The sequence below is a fragment of the Stegodyphus dumicola genome, chromosome 9 (genome assembly GCF_044657685.1).
Source record: "Stegodyphus dumicola isolate Sdum_Otavi_A_Nest chromosome 9, ASM4465768v1".
In the NCBI taxonomy this organism is placed as follows: domain Eukaryota; kingdom Metazoa; phylum Arthropoda; class Arachnida; order Araneae; family Eresidae; genus Stegodyphus; species Stegodyphus dumicola.
The window spans coordinates 22,077,275-22,098,740 of record NC_140776.1 but is presented as its reverse complement, the minus strand read 5'-3'; the positions used below and the strand labels follow the sequence as shown (position 1 = coordinate 22,098,740).

At 33.7% G+C, this 21,466-nt stretch overlaps 1 protein-coding gene across 3 annotated transcripts in view; it reads right to left on the bottom strand.

Annotated features, from left to right (window-relative positions):
* Positions 1 to 237: 237 nt before the first annotated feature.
* LOC118181251 (cell adhesion molecule Dscam1-like) overlaps positions 238 to 21,466 on the bottom strand; it is a 1,046,077-nt gene continuing 1,024,848 nt past the window's right edge. For 2 of the 3 annotated variants that reach the window (XM_085823269.1, XM_085823271.1), the window contains 2 exons: positions 5,216 to 5,346; positions 238 to 428 (listed from right to left, as the gene is read on the bottom strand). In XM_085823269.1, coding sequence (XP_085679395.1) covers positions 373 to 428; positions 5,216 to 5,346 — 187 coding nt within the window. In that variant the 3' untranslated portion in view covers positions 238 to 372. Of the gene's footprint in view, positions 429 to 5,215; positions 5,347 to 21,466 lie in introns of those variants that run through there. The other variant, XM_085823270.1, reaches the window with a different exon arrangement.

Genomic DNA, 21,466 nt, shown 5'->3' with positions numbered 1-21,466 from the left:
AGTTTAAAAAAATTAACAATATATGCAAATTCTCTAATTTTGCATATAATTTTACTTTTCTGTATGAGTATATTGAAGATGTGTACCTGATATGTTTACTTGTATTGTTGTTAATGCAGAGTAAAATTTGCATGGCTAGTGAATTGTTTCTTTATTAGTAAATATTTATTTCTGTAAATAATTTCTTTAAGACTTAATTATTAGAAATGGTAATCAAAAAGCATCAAACACTGTTGGTTAGTTATGATATTCAACTAGATGAAGTTTATTTTCATTTGAAAACACATATTCGTAGTCCATTATGTAGTCTTATATGACAATATATACATCTGATCACAAATAACTTATTTACACTACAAAGCCAACATCTTTTCAAGTTATGCATATCCTTTGTCCATCATATTGTTCAAATATTTGGAATTTTTCATCTGAAAAAAGGAAATACATAAAGTTAGTGCTTTCTTTTACTAATAAACTCTTAAATAAGTAATGTGAGACACACCAGGTTGTAAAAATATTTCATTTTTCATAAAATGCTCAATATATTCATTTCTGTTTCAAGTCTTAAGTGAAATACTCTTTAACTCTGTTAGTGTTCAAACTATTAAATATTCATTTTAAAATATTTTCAAGGTTACCTTTTAAATTCTTTAGAAAAATACATTTTTTCTGAGAGAATTTGGAATTAATGTAACAATGAAATTTCATAGATTGCATTAAAATATGTTATGTATTGCCTGCCTTATTTTAATCCAATTAAAATTATATATGCAGAAAAATGAGAAGTATTTTTGATGAGCATAAAGCGGTTGTAGTTAACAGTAATATAAGTAAATAAAAGCAAAATGTTAATATTCAAATTTGAAAGTATTTAATGTAATTACTTAATGTCGTGATCAGATTAGGCAGATGAATAATAAAAAGAACGGTAAAAAATGAAAGGTAAAAATTCCAAGAAAAGCAAAAATATTATGTTTCCTACAATTAAATGTCTGAAGTTAAGTAAATAATCTCTGTTGATTAAATTAACTCATCATAGCCAAGTTACATAAGAAGTGTTTTTTTTTGTTTAAATATTTTTCCTGTAAATTTATTTCCTTAATTGCGTAATTTTCTAGAACGTTCCAGTTCGTTCATCAAGTATGTGTAAATTGTTACTTATTCGGTTCGAATAATAAAGTCTTGCATTCAGACTTGAGTAATTTCCTCTTTATTTGTATGGTCATTTCATCTACGCGACAGTTTAGTGGAGGCGTCGGGTAACTGCGGAAGAGTTATGCCAAAGCCGTATTCGAGGACTTCTGATTTTGGTCTGAACAGGATTCAAGTAGAAGGCTGAGAAAGATGGTTGATGGGACCCAGAACCCCGTGTATATTCACCGGGCACAACGAAAGGATACCAACATGTGGCTAAGGATGTTGATTGAATCGCCACTTATAACCACTGGGAGGATCATTTGTGTCTGGCGAACGTCATCTTACCTCTCCGGAGCCGCTTGACATTGGTTCGATAATAATGAAGGCACATTTACGAGTTGGGTTTTTTCCAGAAACGTTCTCCAAAACATTTTGCCGTGCATCAGATGTAATGCTTGCGGCAGATGGACAGCGGGCTATTTCAGAAACGCTCTCAAAAACATTCTTCCTTGCAGCAGATGTACGTGCGCAGCAAATTGATGAGACGTCTAAAGTTTGCATACAAGATGCAAAGTACAAGAACAAAGTTCACCATGCTTGAAGACGAAAGTGGCCCACCTTATGAAGAGCATTGCCGAGGACTTGTACCATGTCCTGTCCTCTCAGGACAGCGTCAATGCCTTCTTGAGATGCAACCATGTCATAGAGAGCGTTCTACGAAGACGTACCACCCGGCTACGATTTCAGAGGCTACTTAATTCGAGGAACCTGAGCCAACGAATGCCACAGCATCTGCGGTTCGGAAGAAGGGTATGAAGGCTCTAGTACCTGTCACAGGAATAGTGGTAAAACACTACCCAATGTTTTGTTTCAGTTAGGCCATAGCCAAGATGTAAAGCTAAGAAGAGAGTTACTCTACAACGTGGGACAGACCTGTGGAGGACTGACGATAATATGGCCCTCTGTTATTTTTGTGGACGCCCAAGACACCCACTAGGGACATCCAACTCTTGACGGAATAGGGACACTGGCTCTGTATACACCCTTAACGACGAGTGTGCGCAGGCTACTTCTTCCAAAGTACGGAACAGTTAACTTACCTGCGACGCTCTCTGCACCGCGCACAGCCACCAGTACGCCGCTCCAACCTTCTCCACGTTGACCCAGTGCGGGAAACTAGCTCAAGTGACTTGTGGAAGAGATTCAGCCGCAATTGAACAAAATCCTTCGGCGTATAACATTGTCAAGATAAAGATGAATGCCACCTGTATCACCGTGAATGCCTCCCCCCCAGTGTGTTAAAGCCCTTGTTGATTCGGTTGCTTATTATTCCGTCATAGCCGATAAATTACGCCAACAGCTGAATGTTCCTATGTTTATTGAGAATTGACGTATACTGAAAACAACCTCTGGTAAACCTGTGGCCGACTCGGGACGATGTGTATAAAAAGCTTATTTGAATGGGACTAAGAAGACGTTTTAATTCCTTGTGTTTCCGCAATGTAGCCGTCAAACGATACTTGGATCGAACGTTTTCTGAATTGCTTATGGATATAAGAACTTCAGCTCGCAGAAATCTTTAAGTAAATCAGAGTGCTGCTTATTTGCTATGATTACTAGATTTCTGATGAGTGAAAGAGAAGCATCGGTACCATCTTCAAATGCCACCATAGAGAGTAGTTGTGGTAAATAAGGGGGAACAAATTGTTCTCGAAAGGCCAAGAGGAGAGGACAAACTTACCGGCTAAAAGTTCTTTCTTCTTATTCGTTCATACACAGATGACTAGCGGTTAGATCATCATCAAGACTTCTTAGAACATCGCTACGAAGTTTTCTTCGTAGTATATTAAGAGGCATTGCTGTCCGGTACGATCACAGCTTTTTTTTTTTTTTTTGGCACAACATTTCTTATTGGATAATTTTTGTATTCGTCACCTCTCTTGTGTTGTAATGAGGGACTTCAAATGATGTTTATCCTATCCTTCTGCTACTTTTTTCCGTAATCTTCGAGCAAAGGTTGATTTTGTGCTTCTATAACCTGCCCAACGTGCGAGCTAACATAGAGTGGTGATCTGTGATTACTCTGAAGGATTTTCCATATGGCTGCAAAGTTCCCCTTTACGGTTGTAGAATACATTCATTTTCGCTGCATAGCATATTCTTTCTCTTTATGTTGGCTGGCCAACCTTTCCTAGCAGATTCCGGGAAAAGCAGCAGAAGGATAAACAATTGAAGTCCATCATTACAACTCTCAAGAGTGGTAAAGCATACCAAAATTATTAAATAAGAAATATGCTGTACAAAAATCGTATGGGACAGCAATGTCGCTTGATAGTACGAAGAAATTTTCTTAGCGATGTTCTAAGAATTCTTCATGATGCTCCAATCGCTAGTCATCTGGGATTTGCCTAAATGTACGAATGAATAAGAAGGAAGTATTTTTGGCCAATGAGAACACACAACGGTATGTATCACTCTGTCGAGAATGCCAAAGACTGAAATCACCGCCCCAGAATCCACCACGACCGCTTCATCCGATAAAACTGACATAACATTTGCCAAAATTGGTGGAGATTTAGTTGGACGTCTCCCTGTTACTCGAAGTGGAAACCAGTAGATAATTACTTGCACAGATTACTTTATCATATTTACTGTTGCAACGGCAGTGCCAACTGCTGAGGGCACCGAGATTGCCAAATTTATAGTTGAAGTTGTATTGTAGCACGGTGCCCCAAAGAAATAAGTGTCCGAGGACGCAACTTCTTATCTATTGTGTTAAAGAAATAAATCAGTTATGCCAGAGGTCTCATCTTCTGACGACTGCCTACCATCCCCAGACAAACAGTTTAACTAAAAGATTGAACAAGACACTGGCAGACATCTTGTCCATGTATGTAGACGTTAAACAGAAAACTTGGATATCATCCTATCATTTGTGACTTTTATCTATAATTCAGGAGAGCAAGACAACGGGATTCAGTCTATTCTTTCGCATTTATGGTAGAGCCAAACTCCTCTCGACGTAAAGATTGGATTACCGAAAAGTTCCTAACACGTTACTTTCTACCGTATCAAATAATGCGACAACTGTCTGACGTGACGTAGAAAGTATGGAACAAAATAGAAGACTACTGAATTTAAAAGACATCGTTCACGTATTAAAATTGAAACCCTAAAATTGAAATTGTCTTTGTCTGGACAATTAGATGACGGAAAAGCTCAGTACACAGGAAACCTATAACATGAAGCTAGATTAGATCGCATTGGGACACTGCTTCTTCCTGAGAAGAGGAAAGTGTAGCGAAAATTGTTCCTTTCGACCGACAGTATCGTGGCTCAGTGGGTAAGACATCGTTGTTCGGAAACCGACGATCCCATAAAAGCAAGTTACATAAAAATCAGTTTTTACTTAAAATTCTTTCATGTTAATTTTTTTTTTCTTTATGTTCCATTTATTTGAGAATTTTCTCCATTGTCGAGAAGTTCCAAGTCTAGAATGTTCCAACTCGTTCATCAAGTGTATATTGTTGGTTACTCACTAATAATAAAGTCTTGCATTTAGACTTGAGCACATTCCTCTTCATTTGTATGATCACTTCCATCTACGCGACAATATATACACAAAAATATTTATGCATTATATATTTGTTGCCTATATAAGTAAATATATAAGTATTTTTCACCAGTAATAAAATTATAAGGTAATTTTAACAGTTTTTGAATGCAGGAAAGCATAATTCGTTACTTTTTATAAGTAGCATCCCCTTCTTTGGAACACAAAATATAACTTAAATACTTAACAACAGAGGTATTTTAACACTTAATGCTAAGCATCCCAAATAAAATTATGCTACTCTAAAGAGTAGCTAAACTTTTCTTGAAATTTAAAAACTAATATTATTTGACAATACTCTCGACTTTAATAATTTTTACACATGCTGTGGGATGTTATTCTCACAATAACTGCGCACAAAAAGCATGTGGAATTTATAACTAATAATTACAGTTTCACATAAATGTAGACGACACTGGTTTCTGAACACTTGTAAAATTTATAAAACAAAAATATTTGCCTTACTTTTCTCACAAAATTCATGCAAGTCCCTGTCACATTCTGCTTCTGACATTTCATGGCTGTCGAGATAAGATGCTGGCACTTCTCTGTTGAAAATGTATGTTGTTTCATTTTCACTCTCATCACCTGAATGACTTAAAAAACAATTTATTTTAGAAATCTTTGTTCTTGCTTTGCAAATAAAGCAAAGAAAATTTTCACATTTAAAATTACTTAGTGCGAACATTATCAAAGAGCTACCTTGTAATAGCGTCGGGAATTTCACGATAAGCTAAGAAGACGACAAGGAAAGCTAACCTCATTCATGATGATACATAGGCCATCATCATCAAGACGGGAAAAGAAGGAAAACTGCTGTTGCTTTCTAATGATGATGGCCTGTGTATAACCGTAGTTATAAAGCGCTTTGCAATTTTTTGACTCATTACGAAGTTCCATTAATTTATAAGGTTGAATGCTCATTACTACCACTTCATTAGCATTCTATATTAATTAGGATTCTTAACATGTTTCAAATTTTTAGGCACTGACAGATTATTTTTGACACATTTCTTGGCACTACCGAACTTGGTTTTCAATTTTGAATTCTTATGCTGTATTGAAATTCCACCGTCATAGACACTCACTATAGCATAGCATATAGCAACAGTTTGCGCTCACTAGTGGCCTTGAAGACGGCTGAATGCTGGTAGTTCGACCTGGTTTGGTTTCGAATTCGCGCGAATGGTGGTTTTTCTCATGTGTAACGTGAATATGAACCAGTTTTCCTCAGAAAGTCCTGCACGAAGACATCCCTCTTCCTTATCCATCCACGTCCTCTCTCCATTTTCTTAGACAAATAAGCCTCATGGCTTTGCCATATTCAAATATTGTAATAAAGAGTTTGCATAATAGCTTTTCAAGTAATACATTGTTTTCTATTTCGAATATTGGATTATACAGTATTTCTTTAGAGACATATTTATCTTAAATTAAGCTAGTTTTTTGAGGTAATAATAAAAATTTCTCCACTAAATTATCCTTTTTAGGTTATATTTAATTCTATAATTTTATTTAATTAATGTATAATTAGTTATATTTAATTTTGATCTTTTAGAAAGGCACACATATAGGGAAAAAAAATTAAGCTTATACTTTGAATTAGCCAATCCTTTCAACACTAAAAGATTTAGAATCGTTTCCTAATGAGAAAATTCTTACAATAATTTCACAATATTTCTTAGAAATTTATACTTTATAAAAACGCAGAGATCTATATTATGAAAGCTTGACATAGAGTTCTAAATTTATCTTAGAAAGTCCGTCTTCCATTAAAAGTATTTACTGCTGTAATTTTTATGCAGCACTCTATGAGTCTAGTTAAAATACAGAATCATGGCAGTGCCCTCGATGTTCGGTTCCTGGCAGATAAATGTTTTTTATGCTTAAGATTTCTCACGTTTTCCCATATATAATGTAAAGTAACAACTAGTTTCCTTTTAAAGTTTTCCATGAACATAAGTTTAATTTTTGGAAAAGTTCTTAAGTGTTTTGCCATAAGTAATTAATGGATTAATCGATCATTTCATCTTTATAGGCTTCGCGCGATTTTGACATATCGAGTATATCAGAGTTAAAATAAAATGTCAACTAACGATTATTAGAGGAATTAAAGCTACAAGACTCATTTGCAGCTGAAGAAGCAGGTCTATATTTAAATCTTCGAAACTAATCCTGCAAAATTTGTGAAGATTATGCTGATTCTTTTTGCTTTAACTCCTCCAAAATCCAATATATATTTCCTTTCCGGCATTATTATTAGTGGCATTTCTGCTTTGGTCGCAATGTTGCTTTTACAAAGCGTGTCGCGGTATTCAGCTGAGATGCAGAAGTTAATCAAGTTTAAAATCCGATTCAAAATTCTGAATACTTTCCATGAATTTGGGCACGTAACCATGTTTCCATGAACTTGGGAACATAATCAGTGTATTGTAAGGAAAAGTGATGAGTTATGGTTATAAACATATATATTAATAAAGAATAATTAATTACAGCGAAGCTCATGAAGTTTTTCTGACATTGGAAGGATGCCTTCATTTCGTACATCCCCCAATGTTAGGGGACAGATGTCTCCATGCGGGAAATGTCCACCTGTAACTTTGTAAATAAACTTTTTTTTTTTTATAAGTATAAATGCTTGATGCTGGGACATTTAAGCGAAGTTAGCTGGTGTTTAGTTACACACGAGGAAACTCAGGAAAACAAAAACACTCATGAAAACAATTTCATTCAATGGCTAAAAAACCTGGCAACTTATATAAACCTATAAAATGGCAAGGTATGGAAAAATATTTTTTTCCTAAGATCTAGAAATAAAACTTATGAATTTGGCAACCTAGATTTTGTTTTCTCTAGGATTAATAAAATTACATTAAGTCCTCTAATTGCGTTTTTTGAAAAATGCAATATTTTTTTTTTTTTTTTTCTTAGATGTCGTCCACAAATTGACGCTTTTTCCCAAAGTAGATGCATTCGGAAAATTTACATGTTATCCATTCAAAGATTAGACAATCTATGAGAAACAAAAAAAAAAAAAAAAAAAAAAAAATCTGATGTGAACATCGCATGACCTATTAAATTGTACACATTTTTGCTGCACTTCATTTAAACTTACTTCCTCGAATTTCATTAAAAATATCTTTCTTATTCAATCAATTCAGTTCTCACTTCGCGGAAAGACAAAAGTGCTTAAAAACTCAAAGCATCATTAAAAAACTGTAGAATACAAAAAAAAAAAAAAAAAAAAAAAAAAAAAAAAAAAAAAAAAAAAAACCACCTTAAAACACCAAATACAGTTAAAAAGCAATTTTTGCGTTTAAAAATTAGATTCTAAATTTAGTTTTAGACAAATTTTTGATGCACTAACATTTAGTTGACTTTGGGTCCCCTGAGTACAGAGATTCAGAAATTGGTGCACGAACTGACTTAATTCATTACACTGCTAAGACTTTCATATGTTAAAAAATTCCATAGCGTTAGGATTAACTCCATATACACTTTTGAATTCTTAACAGTTTTACAACTATTGCATGCAGTTTAACCAAGACATGAAAACGTTAACCGTATTATATGAACAACATAATCACTTTTAAAGCAAAAAATATGCCCAATTTACCAACACATAAAAATAAATAAAAACAGCTGGGTAAGAAGATTGCAATATATATATATACGTTTGGTATGGTTGATTGCAATAAAAAAAAGGAGGTGCACAATTAGATGTTATTAGCAGTCCCATATACAAAATTTCAGCTTTCTGTGGCTAATTGTTTTCGAGATACCTGCATATGCAAATACGTACAGATGTTATGACAAAATTCCATCTGAATCCATTATAAAATCCGTTTTGGCAAAAAATATCCTTTATTTAGTGCGTACGCAGATTTTGTAAGTGCACATCTGTATTGCCACCGACGGCTTCTAGAATGAACAAATGGGGTTTCAGTAATACTTCTGACATTTCACATGAACTTTGCCGCGCTTTAAGCAAGATGGTTAAAAATGTTTTACCACGCAATTTCCCGTATAAAATAATCAAAGCGGCCTGGATTTCTTGTGAAATTTTTAGTGCAAAGTTAGATCAACTATAAGCCTAATTATATATGTAAATAGTTTAAGTCTTAGCATTTTTCATTGCAGTCTATATGAAAAGGATGTCCTATAATAATAGGCTATGCAGTTTTATTCAAAGTGAACTTTCCTAATATGCATTCCTACACATTTAGCGTGTAAAATTCCACATTAATAACTGTTCACTTTCAAATGTATTGTCTGCACAAAAAATATCTTTCAAACGAAAGGAATTTATCTCATTCACAACGAATATATTTAATTTATTAATATATAACATTTGTATTCAGCAAACATCCTGTTCCAGGCGTATGCATCCCAGGTACTGTGTTATAGAGATTTACAACAGTGGGGCTTTCTGACAGTTATGCTAACGGCCCGTGTCCACCTCACTGTTGACGAAAAGAAAAACATTTTTATCAATAATGGCCATTACATGCAACATTTGTGACCCTAGCTGAATTATGAACTGCGCTGAGCAATTACCGCTCAAACGGCATAGTAGTTACTGACGCTGAGTGCCGGTTTTGAATCCTGGAGAAGGCATAGGCATTAAAAAGAATATTTGTGCGGCAGGATTACCTTCAAAATATATGGCGAGCCGTAATCCTCTAGCCAAGTTTATGATAAGGAAAGAGGTATAGGAGACTCTTGTATTGCTCTCTGCGGGGTTCTCAGTAGGAATACCAATTAGAGCAGAAGTTTAGCAGTCAGCAAGGCTAGACTGTACCTAATATCCCTACATAAATGCACGACTTTGTTGCAACCTGTATGTGAATCGTTGCTAGATAACTACACGAAATTCTGACATAAGAGAAGCACCACTTATCCGTGAAAAATATCGCTATTTTCGCAACAGATATTTCATTATGAAAACAATTTCGTGTCTCTCTATGCATTTCTACGAAATCACATCTACTGAGTGTACCGTAAATGTTGCGACAAACTTCTAGGGGAAGTAGGGCACATTATAAGGATAAAGAATTTCATAGGAAACCATGTCCTGAAACGTCACTGTACGCAACCAGGTGGTGCTCTACAGGAGAGTGCTAGTGGAAAGTGAGGATTACCTCATTCGAGCGATAGGCACCATACGAAGAGCATGGACGCTACCCGAACATGCATGTAGCTTGAAGACATGCACTTAGTGTATGGAATGCTGAGCGTAATAGACGACACGCATTTATTAAGAACGCTTATCCGACAAACATCAACCATACCACAGTTTGTTTGCATGTCTGCATCAAAATTTGTGCGACTAACGGGTGATCAAGAAGTGGACTCGTTTTAGACTGGATGTTCATAGTCCTTGAACAGATCATTCCGGCATCAATGGACTGTGCGCGGTAGACAAGTTCTCTGGCCTCCACGCTCGCCGGATTTATTAAGCCTTGATTTCTGTTTGTGGGAAGCCATCAAAAGTGCCTTGTATCACGATCCTGTTGTGAATGAAATGGATCTCGTGGCAAGATTCGCCTGCGCAGCTGCTACAATCAAAGAAACTCCCGCTGTGTTTGAACATCTCCGGCAATTAATGGTCCGTCAGTGTAAGGCATGTTTGACGTCTGATGGTGCAAACTTCGAGCATCTGTTGTAGCATTCAAGGTGTCGAAACATTTGTATTCATGTCCAATAAATGTTTCAAATTAATCACTCTCTTGTTTCCTTTCCCATCTTCTACCTCTGCTACCACTTACCCCTGACATTTCCGGATACAAGTTCCTATGCAATTCTTAATCCTTATGATGTGCACTACCTCCCCTAGAAGTTTGTCGCAACATTTACGGTGCACCCTGTATACTTCCCGAATTATTGAACTTTTACTTTGTTTTTGCGATTTTTTTTTAGTTTCAGTTTAGTTGAATAGAAAGAGGTTTATACAAATAAAACTATATTTTTATTATAGTAAAAATAAAAAAAAAGTATTTTAATTTCAGGGCCTATTGAAATAAAAATTAATTTCATTCTTTTATGTTTAATTAAATTAGAAATGGCTTGCAAATTTGCGTAAATAAAAACAAAATTTCATTGCTGACTCCTTGTGCTGAGGTAAATAAAAAATAATTTCATTGTTTTACTTAATTTCGAAAAATATGGCTTATGCATTTTGATAAACTAAATTGTAATGTTCAGTTTTAATTTCAAAATACTGCAAGTTTTTTTACTGTTAGTTACAAATACTGTTTTTTTTTTTTTTTTTTTAATTTTTTTATTTCGACGCGCAACGAGGTTCGGTTAAATGAAATAAAAATTGATTAATTTTGCGTGTTAATAAAAAATAATTTTAACAAAAATTTGACTAGCAAAAAGTGTTGTGTTTCGTTCGTTGAAGTCAAAATATTTTAATTTTTAAACTATAAAAGCTTTATTGAAAGCGAAAAAATGAAATTTCTTCCCTTATATTACAGTTAGTGCACATTTCGCCTACAAAAGGGAAACAACCTATCATCTGGATTTTTAGAATATTTAGAGGTGTTAATATATATTTCCTGTTCTACTGCATTTCTATAAATCTGGAATATATTTGGACCTGAAGATAGTGCGGGGGCATTGCGAATGCCGCTTATGAGAAACACGACTAATTACTGCTTTTGGAGTAATTGGTAAGAGTGTCAAGCTGGAGACCAAGAGGTTCCAAGTGTATTCCTTAACCTGCAGCTTCGGTCAGATGAATCCGTACATCACAAACGTTCTCTATTTGAAAACATCACCATTTAAATAACTAAACCAGATCGGGCAGCAATTTGTTCACAATACCAACTATAGATGGCGCCACGAGACCGGTAAAGCCAAAAATCAGATGGCGGAAGGAAGGCACATAACTACCACAATAGAAATAGTTTTTTTGTTTAAAAATAATGTCTAGAACTCAAAGAACTTAAAATACTAAAGAATGTAAGTAATTTTTGATCAACAAAACAAGTTATCTCAAAATCTAATGGGAAAAAAATATGAAACAATTTAAAATAATTATTTAAAGTTTTCTTAACTACCGAGTTTTACTTTTAAGAAAGATTTTTGATAACAGGCAGCTTCAGAAATACTTTTGAGGAATAAAAATTCTGTATATGTTTTGAAGATGCTAAAAGTGAAAATACAAAACTTTAATGAGATGAAAAATACTTAAAACTTATGACAAAAATATTGAAATCATTTTATAAGAATATTAAATCCATTTAAAAATGAGGATTTCGAAATTTTTGTTTTATCCGTGTTAAGAGCAACTTAAATAAGATCCCTTTACGCAAAACGTAGTTTGAAGCAAGACTAAAAAAGGTAACTAAATTTATGCCAGAAAAGGTTCGAATTAATCGAATTTTAATCATTTATTGCCGTTCACATTACGATTTCAGAATGAGCACAGAATAGCTATGCAGGTATTTTGTAAGAGGTCCGACTCGTTAAATATTTATGCTTTACATGAACTTCCAGTACAAAATTTCTTGAAATACGACGGAAAACTTTATGAACACGATTCTAATATTGTGGGAAGAGGAATTCCATTGACATAAAACGTAATTTTTATATGATTCCTACAGAGCAAAAGGTGCAATTGATAAAATATTAATTTGTTTTAATGAGTAAAATAAAAAGAATTGCACATTTGCATAGGCAAAATTAATAGACGTATTCGAAAATGAATTTACTTTCATAGATAACTTCCCAATATCTATTAAAACAAGCATTTTGGACCAGATTAAAAAGAAAAACTATAAAATAGAATTTTCAGCAATTCCTTTTTAAATTTTGTAATTGGTACTAGAAATATTTTACTTAGTACATCTCGTGGAATTTTGCTCGCAAAAGTTATAACGCTTATTATGAAAGTAAAATGATAGAATTTTTACTAAGATCACATAAAAAGTTAAATTTTATGCTCATGAAATCCTCCCACCTATAATATTGAAACTAATGTCGTAAAAATATCTACTTTCTTGTGAATAACTTTGTGCTCCGAAATGGTCTAGCATCAATATTTAATAAAATAACGTCTCCAGCGGCTTTCTAAAATTCTATTTCAACAATAAAAATAAATAAATGAATAAATAAATAAAAAATATCTGAAGTGTTTCAGATTTTAAATTACGTCCAAAGGTTTTTTTTTTTTTTTTTTTTTTTTTTAACGTTTTGTGTGTTATCTTTATTTATTAAATATCACGTTCTCCGCACTTAAACCATAAAATTTAGTTCAATAGCAATGTCGCAAAATAACTTTAAAATGAGTTTTTTCCCCCCTCATAGAGTGTTGCCATTGCTCGCTTTTAAATCGTTGAGTTTGTTACTAAAAAATTCGTTAACGTTTTACAAAATATGAAATCGATCATAAAACAAATTCCAAATTTCAAATTTCAGATGCCCATATTCGCAGTAGGATTACGTCATTCAAAATTGGATGGCTCTAGATACCGTTGTTTTATCACAATGCGAGATATATACATATACATTTATGCAGATTTTTCATTCCTGCATTATATTTAATTTCTTTAAATATAATGCAGGACTGTAACATTTTGTACCAACAGTTTGAAAAGTGAGCCGATATTTATAGGAGTCCGACGCAAAATGCCAAAACGAAAATAATAGTCCTTCGGGGACTCAAATCCCTTTGGACTAAAGAGCACGGACAACTTTGATGACTTCTTGAATAATTCTTTGAAAGACAAATTTAGAATCAATCACTAGCAATTAAACTGATTATTTTAGCCTTTCCATTAAGCCTATGAAAAATGTGATATTATAAAAGCAAATATTACTTACATTTTAAGAGCTTATAAACGTAGAAAAAATGTACCTAAAATGTTAAATATCGTCGATTCCTCTATCTAAACAACAGAACAATAAAACGAATAAAATGCATTGCCTTTTATAGTGAAGTGGACGCAGGTGGGTCTTCGTTTACCTTTCTTGTTCTTTTCTAGACGAAAGAATGAAAAGAAAGCACAGAAATGCAGCTTCCATTCTCTTTTATTTTGGCAAAGAAACAATTTCTTTCAGGTGTATTGAAAATTGCCGATACAATTGAAACTTTATTATGTATCTGCTTTTTGGCTGTGAAAAACGTCAAATAAAGTAAACAGTGAATTCAAATTGTAAATGGTTTTAGAATTTTCCATTCGACTGATAATAATGATCTAATAATTGTAAGAAGTTCAGATGATTCAGTATTAAATGTATAAATTGTTCAATACTGAAAATGCGATTCAAAAAGGAAATGCCAGAAGATTATGCCATTTGAGGGAGGGAAAGGAATCAACGTGCGGCTAACGCATACAAAGTTTTAAGCTTCTAAACTCCAATCAGTGAATTGAGTTCTAAACTCCACTCAATTTTAAATGTTGGAGGCACTTAATTCTTTTTTTTTTGGGGGGGGGGTTGATGTGAGGCTCCAGAAACTGGATTAAATTTTGAAATTCGTTAACGGGTCACCCATGGCACATGGTGAAGGGCAGACTCCTTGAACTCAGAAGTGTTGGTTTATTAATTCGACAGATAGCTATGTTTTTAGGCGGAAATGTGAACAGCTATTCAACGTTGTTCATATGAATGACTGCTAGAACAATAGTTGTATAACAGCAATCGACGACCAAAGGCGAACTTCCGCTTAGACTATCGTTGAATTTAAAAGAACAGTTGGTTGGCTGCTTTATTTAATTATGGCAAAGCACTCGAGGCTTTTCTAAGGGGAGGATGTCTGAACTACCAGTGTTCAGGGACTTTACCGCTCGAACGTTTGTGGGCTTGAAGAATGGAGTATAGTGATCCTTAAAATGGTTTATGAAAGTGAAATGAAGGATTCTTTTCCTGAAAATTCTACAGGAAACATTTCCTGAAAACTTGTTACCCCGACGCAGGTTTCTAGACAAAACACATTACAATGATGGCAGAAAAAGTTCATTTGAATGGTTTGTTTCAAGTAGGATGAAAGGATATAAGGAAGGATAGGTCACGGGAACCTAACCACGTAAATTCTTGGAAACAAAGATCCATCGAAAAATGTGGTGTTGAGGGTACTTGTTGTCTAGTGTGATAGAAGTTTTCTTTATTAACTTAGATCGATAGAACTAAAAAAGGAATCAAAACATCATATATTAAGCTCAAACGATCCAACAGCGCCTGCATAAAAACATCAAAAGGTAATACATGATATTGCATTATAACACAGTCGATCAGTGTTATGTGCTACTTCACTCCTATCAAAGGCTTAAAATGAATGGAAGACTTCAACGATGAGGCTCACTTCTGGTTGAGATGCAGTGAGAAAGGGATTGTTCCTAAAACTTTCACAAAAGAAGGTCATATTGATCCTACTCCTGGAATTGGTCATATTATCAGCACCATCACAAAAGAAGGTCATATTGATTCTACTCCTGGAATAACGGTTAATCTTCCTGGTATACTGAAAGCACAACATTTTGCTGGTTCTATTATATAGCTAATGGTACGTTCATTTCTATGAGATAATTCAGGAATCTCTTTCCAACATGAAAAAGAGTGTTGCTCATGTTACTATAAAGGGCCGTTCCCACTGGGGCTTATCTGAGATAACGGAGTCAGTTCCCTGTGTCGACTAGCTCCTCTATGCCTGCAGTTCAGATTTTTCAACTTGTGCCCAATGGGGAAAAAACTGTTTTTTGAAATGGGTCAGCTACGTTAGGTGTCTCCGTTAGCTCAAATAAACTCCAGTGGGGGAATGTCCTTTAATGGTCAATGTGGACTAGTTTGTCTGAAGAAGATGGCGCTGTGTTTGCTCACCAGCCCTCTGAGGGTCCATCTCAGCGGGGTGGAGGGGCGGCTAACGGGCCCACTACTGAGCTGTGATTGGCTTTCCAACATGGGGGGGGGCTTGAGCAGTCTTCAGCAACTCTCACAAAGCAGTGCCTGGTTGTGGGCGCTCTGTCCAGGCAGGCGATGCTCGTAATGAGGTAGTCTTTTCAGGTTAGGTCGAGCTACATACCGGGATTCCTCTGGTATAAGGTGAAGACCGGTTAATTCTAATCTATGTGTTTGATCACCACAGAGTTTTATTCAAAATCTACTTTAAACTGAAGTTGCTTTGCCTTTTCTTTGCGTAGTTTTAAATGTTAAACTGGAGTGTTCTCTTCTAATTTAAAACAGTACATGTTTCAAAATTCTACCTAAAAAGCAGAATATTCATAACCATTTATAGTAGACATATAGTTTTCTACGTAAGTGTGATTTTGCGCTGTATTAGAATACCTGCTTTACAACTTATTGCCATAATCAGCACCTGTCTGTCTGATTTTATAGTGAGTATGTCGTACAAATATTTAAATATACATGAAAAAATTACTTGAACTTCAGTATGTCTTCCCAACAATCCTAGTAGGAAAAGTGTACCTAAGAAGAATAAACAGAATTTACTGTGGCTGCGTTCTTTGAGCTAAATATTTTTAGTTTGAGAATGAGATCCACAAATTTCTGCAATAACTCGAGTCGACAGCAGTCAGATATCGGAAAGTAAATACAAAATGAATTTTATTACTTCAGTGTGGATACATTTTCCTCATAAAAATTTAATACTTATTCATGACTCAAACATAGAAGTTCTTCTTTCTTTGATGAAGTGTTACGATAACATTTTGTGTCATTAAGATTCACTATGATGTATCGCATTAGATTTATTCGGTCTTCCTCATCAATCATGTGTAATTGAATGAGAAAGAAACGAAAATCATTTCAAAATGTAAGAAACTACACATACTTCCTCCTCTTATTCTTTTTCTTTCTTTTTTTTTTTTTATAATTCTCCTTCATGTTAGTTCAGAATATCCCTAAGGAAAAACTTTCTCCCCATTCTACTTTTCTGTTATAATCGAGTCATTTTGCTTTATCGTCAAAAATTTGCGTATACTTATACTTTGGACTTTTGATTCTCTTCATTCTTTTACTTCAGTAGAAAAAGCATTAAGTAATAAAAATTCATTTTTTAAATAAATATTTTGCTACACATATAAGAGCAGGTATAGGTACTAACACGAAGATCACCTGGTTTCATCACTGGTCATCAAGCATAGTCCTCAGTTGCTGTTAATCCAACAGAATAATGTTGTGTAGCGAATTTAATTTAATTAAGTGATTCATAAAAATCAAAATTTTAATTTGTAATTATTCAAAATTGGAGCTACACATGTTTGGTTATATTCTTTTTTGGCCTATTAATTCTAGTGTAATACATTTTGGCTTTCCGAGTTACGCGAACTGCGTCTTCAATCTTGTACACGCAAACAATGGATAAGTGAATTTTTTCACGTAATAAACTCAGTTTTTCATGTCAAAAATTAATTTGATTTCTTAGTATTTAATATCATTAGTTGCAGAAAAATTAGCTCTTTAATTTGGCATAACTTTCGTTTTTCTAACTTTAATTGCATTTCAGTTATGAGCTTTAATTAGTAGATTTTTCTTCGTTTGCTTGTGATTTAGTTAAAGGGGGGATGAAATGCTTTCTTTCCGGTTGAAAAGTCACTTTTTGCGAGTTTCAGCGTTCTTTCGTTGGGACCCCTTGCAGGGTTGTTGAAATTCCTAATTTTCCCCTGTCACAGGTGGTGTTTATTTGGCGAGGGTTTGGCGACATAGATTTTCCGTTGAGGTTTCAAAGTAGTGGATTTGGCGAGTTTGATAACATGAGGGTATGCTGCTGTTGCAACTATTTTAACTTTCGGCGAATAGCGGGTTGTGCCAACTTGGCAGTCCGGCGCTCTCCCTTTTAACGGGTTGTTTTGTGGGACGAGGTCACTTTTTGACACTTCTTTTGCCCTTTGAATTGCTTTCTGATGCTGCCAGAGGCGACAGCTGACTCCGACGAAGAAAATGGAGCTTCGCCCCTGTAGACCTACGGGCCTCTTGGCTAAGCGCTTTGAGCGCGGGCCGTAGGTATGAGCATCTATGTCTTCGCAAAAATTCGAAATTCTTTCATCAGTTTTTTTGTTGTGGGTGTTTGTGTATCCCAAGAAAAATATACTGAAGTAAATTTCTAGAAAAATGATGCGTGCTCCCAGCTCAACCATTTGAATGTCGCTATACTCTGAAATGGAGCGTTAATTTACAACCGTTGCTTTTGGAACCTGTTAGAATTTGATTCGTCATTTCCCGCTGAAGATGTCCGGGAATTGGTTTGAAAATTAGTTCCTGTTAATCTCCTCGTATCTCCAAATCCGGGACTGTATTCAATTATTTGGCCTGTTTAGATCCTCATTTGTTCATCATAATCTTCTCGTATCTCCACATCCGGAACTGTATTTCACTTATCTTACCGTATTGGAACCTCATTTGTTCATCCTAAAATCTACTAGAACTTCTAGGCTACCGTAATGACTCCATACATTCGACGAACATTTTTTTTTCCATTCAACAGGCTGCCAGCATTCCTCATGAGCTTCAATGGATTTTTTTTGTTTGACTTTCCTTCTGCTCAGCGAACAGATAAGTTCTTTTCTTTTTTTTTTTTGGTTAGTTAAATATTATAGATTTCTGCAGTTAAAATGATTGAATTAACTTAATTTGTTGAACCTTAAATTTTTTTGTAGTTGATAAATTTATTCTAACTCTATAGAAATCATTTTTCTTTGGTGTATCAATTAAGTAAAAGCATTAAATTGAATAAAGATTTATAACCTTATTAAAATTATTGTAACTTAACTTAATGGTTAAGAAAATTAAGTTCTTCAGAAAATTATTTAATTGAATTTTTTTTGAATTACTCATTGGTGAGGATGATTTGTAATAGTGCTTGTATTAGAGCATTCTTTCTTCTCTCAGGACGAACTTGTTTGTAGAAGTGTAAATGTGTCAGTACTTATCTTTATCCTGTTAAACCATATTTAATTAATCAAAAGAAAAAAAAATTAAATAATAAAAATTATTATGTGCAATAATAGTATTTAAATGATGGTATTGAGTGCAATATTAAGTAATATTTTTTTTTTTTTTTTTTTTTTTTTTTGTATTGATGAATTCTGTGTGAAGTGGAAAGTGTAACTTGTTAAATTTATTTTTTTATTATTTTCTCCCCGGGGAGGGTAGTGTTCTTAAATTTATAGTTTATTTTGGTATGTTTTACCAGATTTGCAATATTAAATTTAATAGTAATTACAAGGATGTTAAAAAATAATTACTCAGAAATGTTGGATGTGTAAAACAATAGTACAAATTTTGTTGAATATATTTTGATTTTTTTTCAACTAATGGATATATATATATATAATTTGCATTAATAGTTAAATAAATAAGTTTTTCTAGATCATTCAATGGTTAAATTTATTTTGTGTGTTCATGATTTTTACCAGTCTTTACTCAAATGAATTTTAAGGGTTAATCCGGAATAAACACAACGCAAAATTTTCAACTTTATTGTTACTAGTTTTTTTCTGTGGTAAGAGTATTCTGGTGTTATGGTAAATTAGTAGGGTACCCTTTTTGGTAACTTAGGAAAATTAGAAGGTAAAAAATTAAAAAGACACCATAACAATAATGCCCCAAACTTTACTTTGAGGGAGTTCATGATTTTGGTGTTTTGATGCTTAGTGAATGGCTAATACGGATGCTTGTTACTTTTTATTTGTTAACAGATGCAGATTTATGCAAATGACAAACTTGCCTGTCTTTGCGGATCGTATAATTCACAAGTGCACATCTGTATCGCAACTGAGGGAAGGGTTTCAGAAATAGACCAATGAGCTTCTATTGCTCTTGTGCCGCTGAATCTTTGAAACTGTGCATAAAAGCGTATGTTGTGCAAGTTTTATTTTGCATTTGGGTTCTGCAGTTATAATGTATGGCGTATAAATGCTGCTATCATCTGAGTAGAAAATCTCGTAGTACTTTCATTTTATAAGTCTATTTAATCGTTAACATTTCACTTCCGCAAAACTTGTCACGCACTGATTTTTGGATTAATATTCGTGGCATATTATCGCTCTTTACATAGAGAAAATGACTCGAACTACAATTAGCCCTGAATATCAGCATTATCTCTTAATTCACAGAGTATTTACTCTGTGAATTATGAGAACTCAAGTTTGTAATTTTTTTATCGAGCTGAGAATAACTGGAATTATTACAATGAATCTAGTATTTTCTTATCTCAATGTAATCTTCATTCCTTTGATTTTGAAAGTGTAAGATTCAAAATATATTTTTGAATGATTTGGTTATACCTATTGTTACTTGTAATATTAAAAGTTATATATCAGTGAACTAAATAATTCGCTGTGAATAAGATAAATTCATTCTGTTTAAAGAGTATTTCTTGTGCAGGCAATACATTTAAGAGTGAATAGTTATTAATGTGAAATTTAACGCAATAAATGTGTAGGAATGCATATTAGGAAAGTGCACTTTGAATAAAACTGTGCTTTGTTAATTATTATAGAACATCTTTTTCACATAAAGTGCAATAAAAAATGCTAAGACTTTTAGTATTTGCAAATATGATTATGCTTATATTTGGTCTAACTGAAAATTTTCACAAGAAATCCACGATACTTTAATTATTTTATACAGGAAATTGCGCGACAAAACATTTTAAACCATCTCGCTTAAGGCTCGGCAAAGGTCATGTGAAATGATAGAAATATTACTAGAAACTCATCGGTCCATTACAGAAGCCACTCCCTTGGCGGCGCTACAAATGTGCAATTATGAAATATGCTTCCGGTTCGCAGATGTTTCTTCTTATAAAAGCAATTCTTCTCATAATGTTTATTATTATAATCCTGATGAAGCCCCTCTTTATTAAGTATTTTTATACGCTTTGATTTAGGTATAAGAATAACATGCCACTTGAGAGCAGAGGACTTAATAGTTATTTTAAAATGTTTTAACGTATTTCAAGAACCAATGATGTGGATTTTGATCTCAACAGTAATATATTTGCTTCCAAAGATGAAAGACTTCTTTTATTGTATTTCTTTTCCATCTTGATATGCTTTTGGCATTTTTGATTATCATTAACGCCAATGAGGTAGAATTTTATCAATTATTTAATACGAAAATATTCTGTGTGTATTAATTTTAAAACTCTTAATTTTTTACTTAAGTTTACACATTCTTTTAGGATCTTCTGTCAGAAACATGAACAATTGTAAGGAATGTCGGTTAAGTGACTTATAGGATGAGCTTTGATAGCCCCAACTCTAAAGTTAGTAAATTTATAATAATTAAATTTGTCAAGTTAACATTAACCCAGCTGTTCTGTTCGGGTCTATATGACCCCAAAATAAAATTTATACGTTCATAAAAATATAGTGCAGAGATATTTAATGAAAATGATGCCATTTCATGAAAATGAAACTTCTTGACATTGTTGGTAAATAATATACCTAAATATGTACTCGTAGAAGGATTTATACTCATTTGTATTTCGAAGGAATATTTTTGAATTTTTACCTAATGTATCGTTCGGGTCAGTATGATCCAATACAAAAAATCATTTATTTTTACTCACACGTGTTCACTTTTGTTTGGAATAATTCAAAAGAAAAGAATAAAAATAGTTTATCTAATTTATCCGTTTTCGAAACCTGTTTCATTGACGTATGTGTTTGTCACATGACAAGAAAGAGCGTGCAAGGTCAAAAGGTTGATATGATTAGCCAAACTATTTGATCTTATTGTAACGTTTCT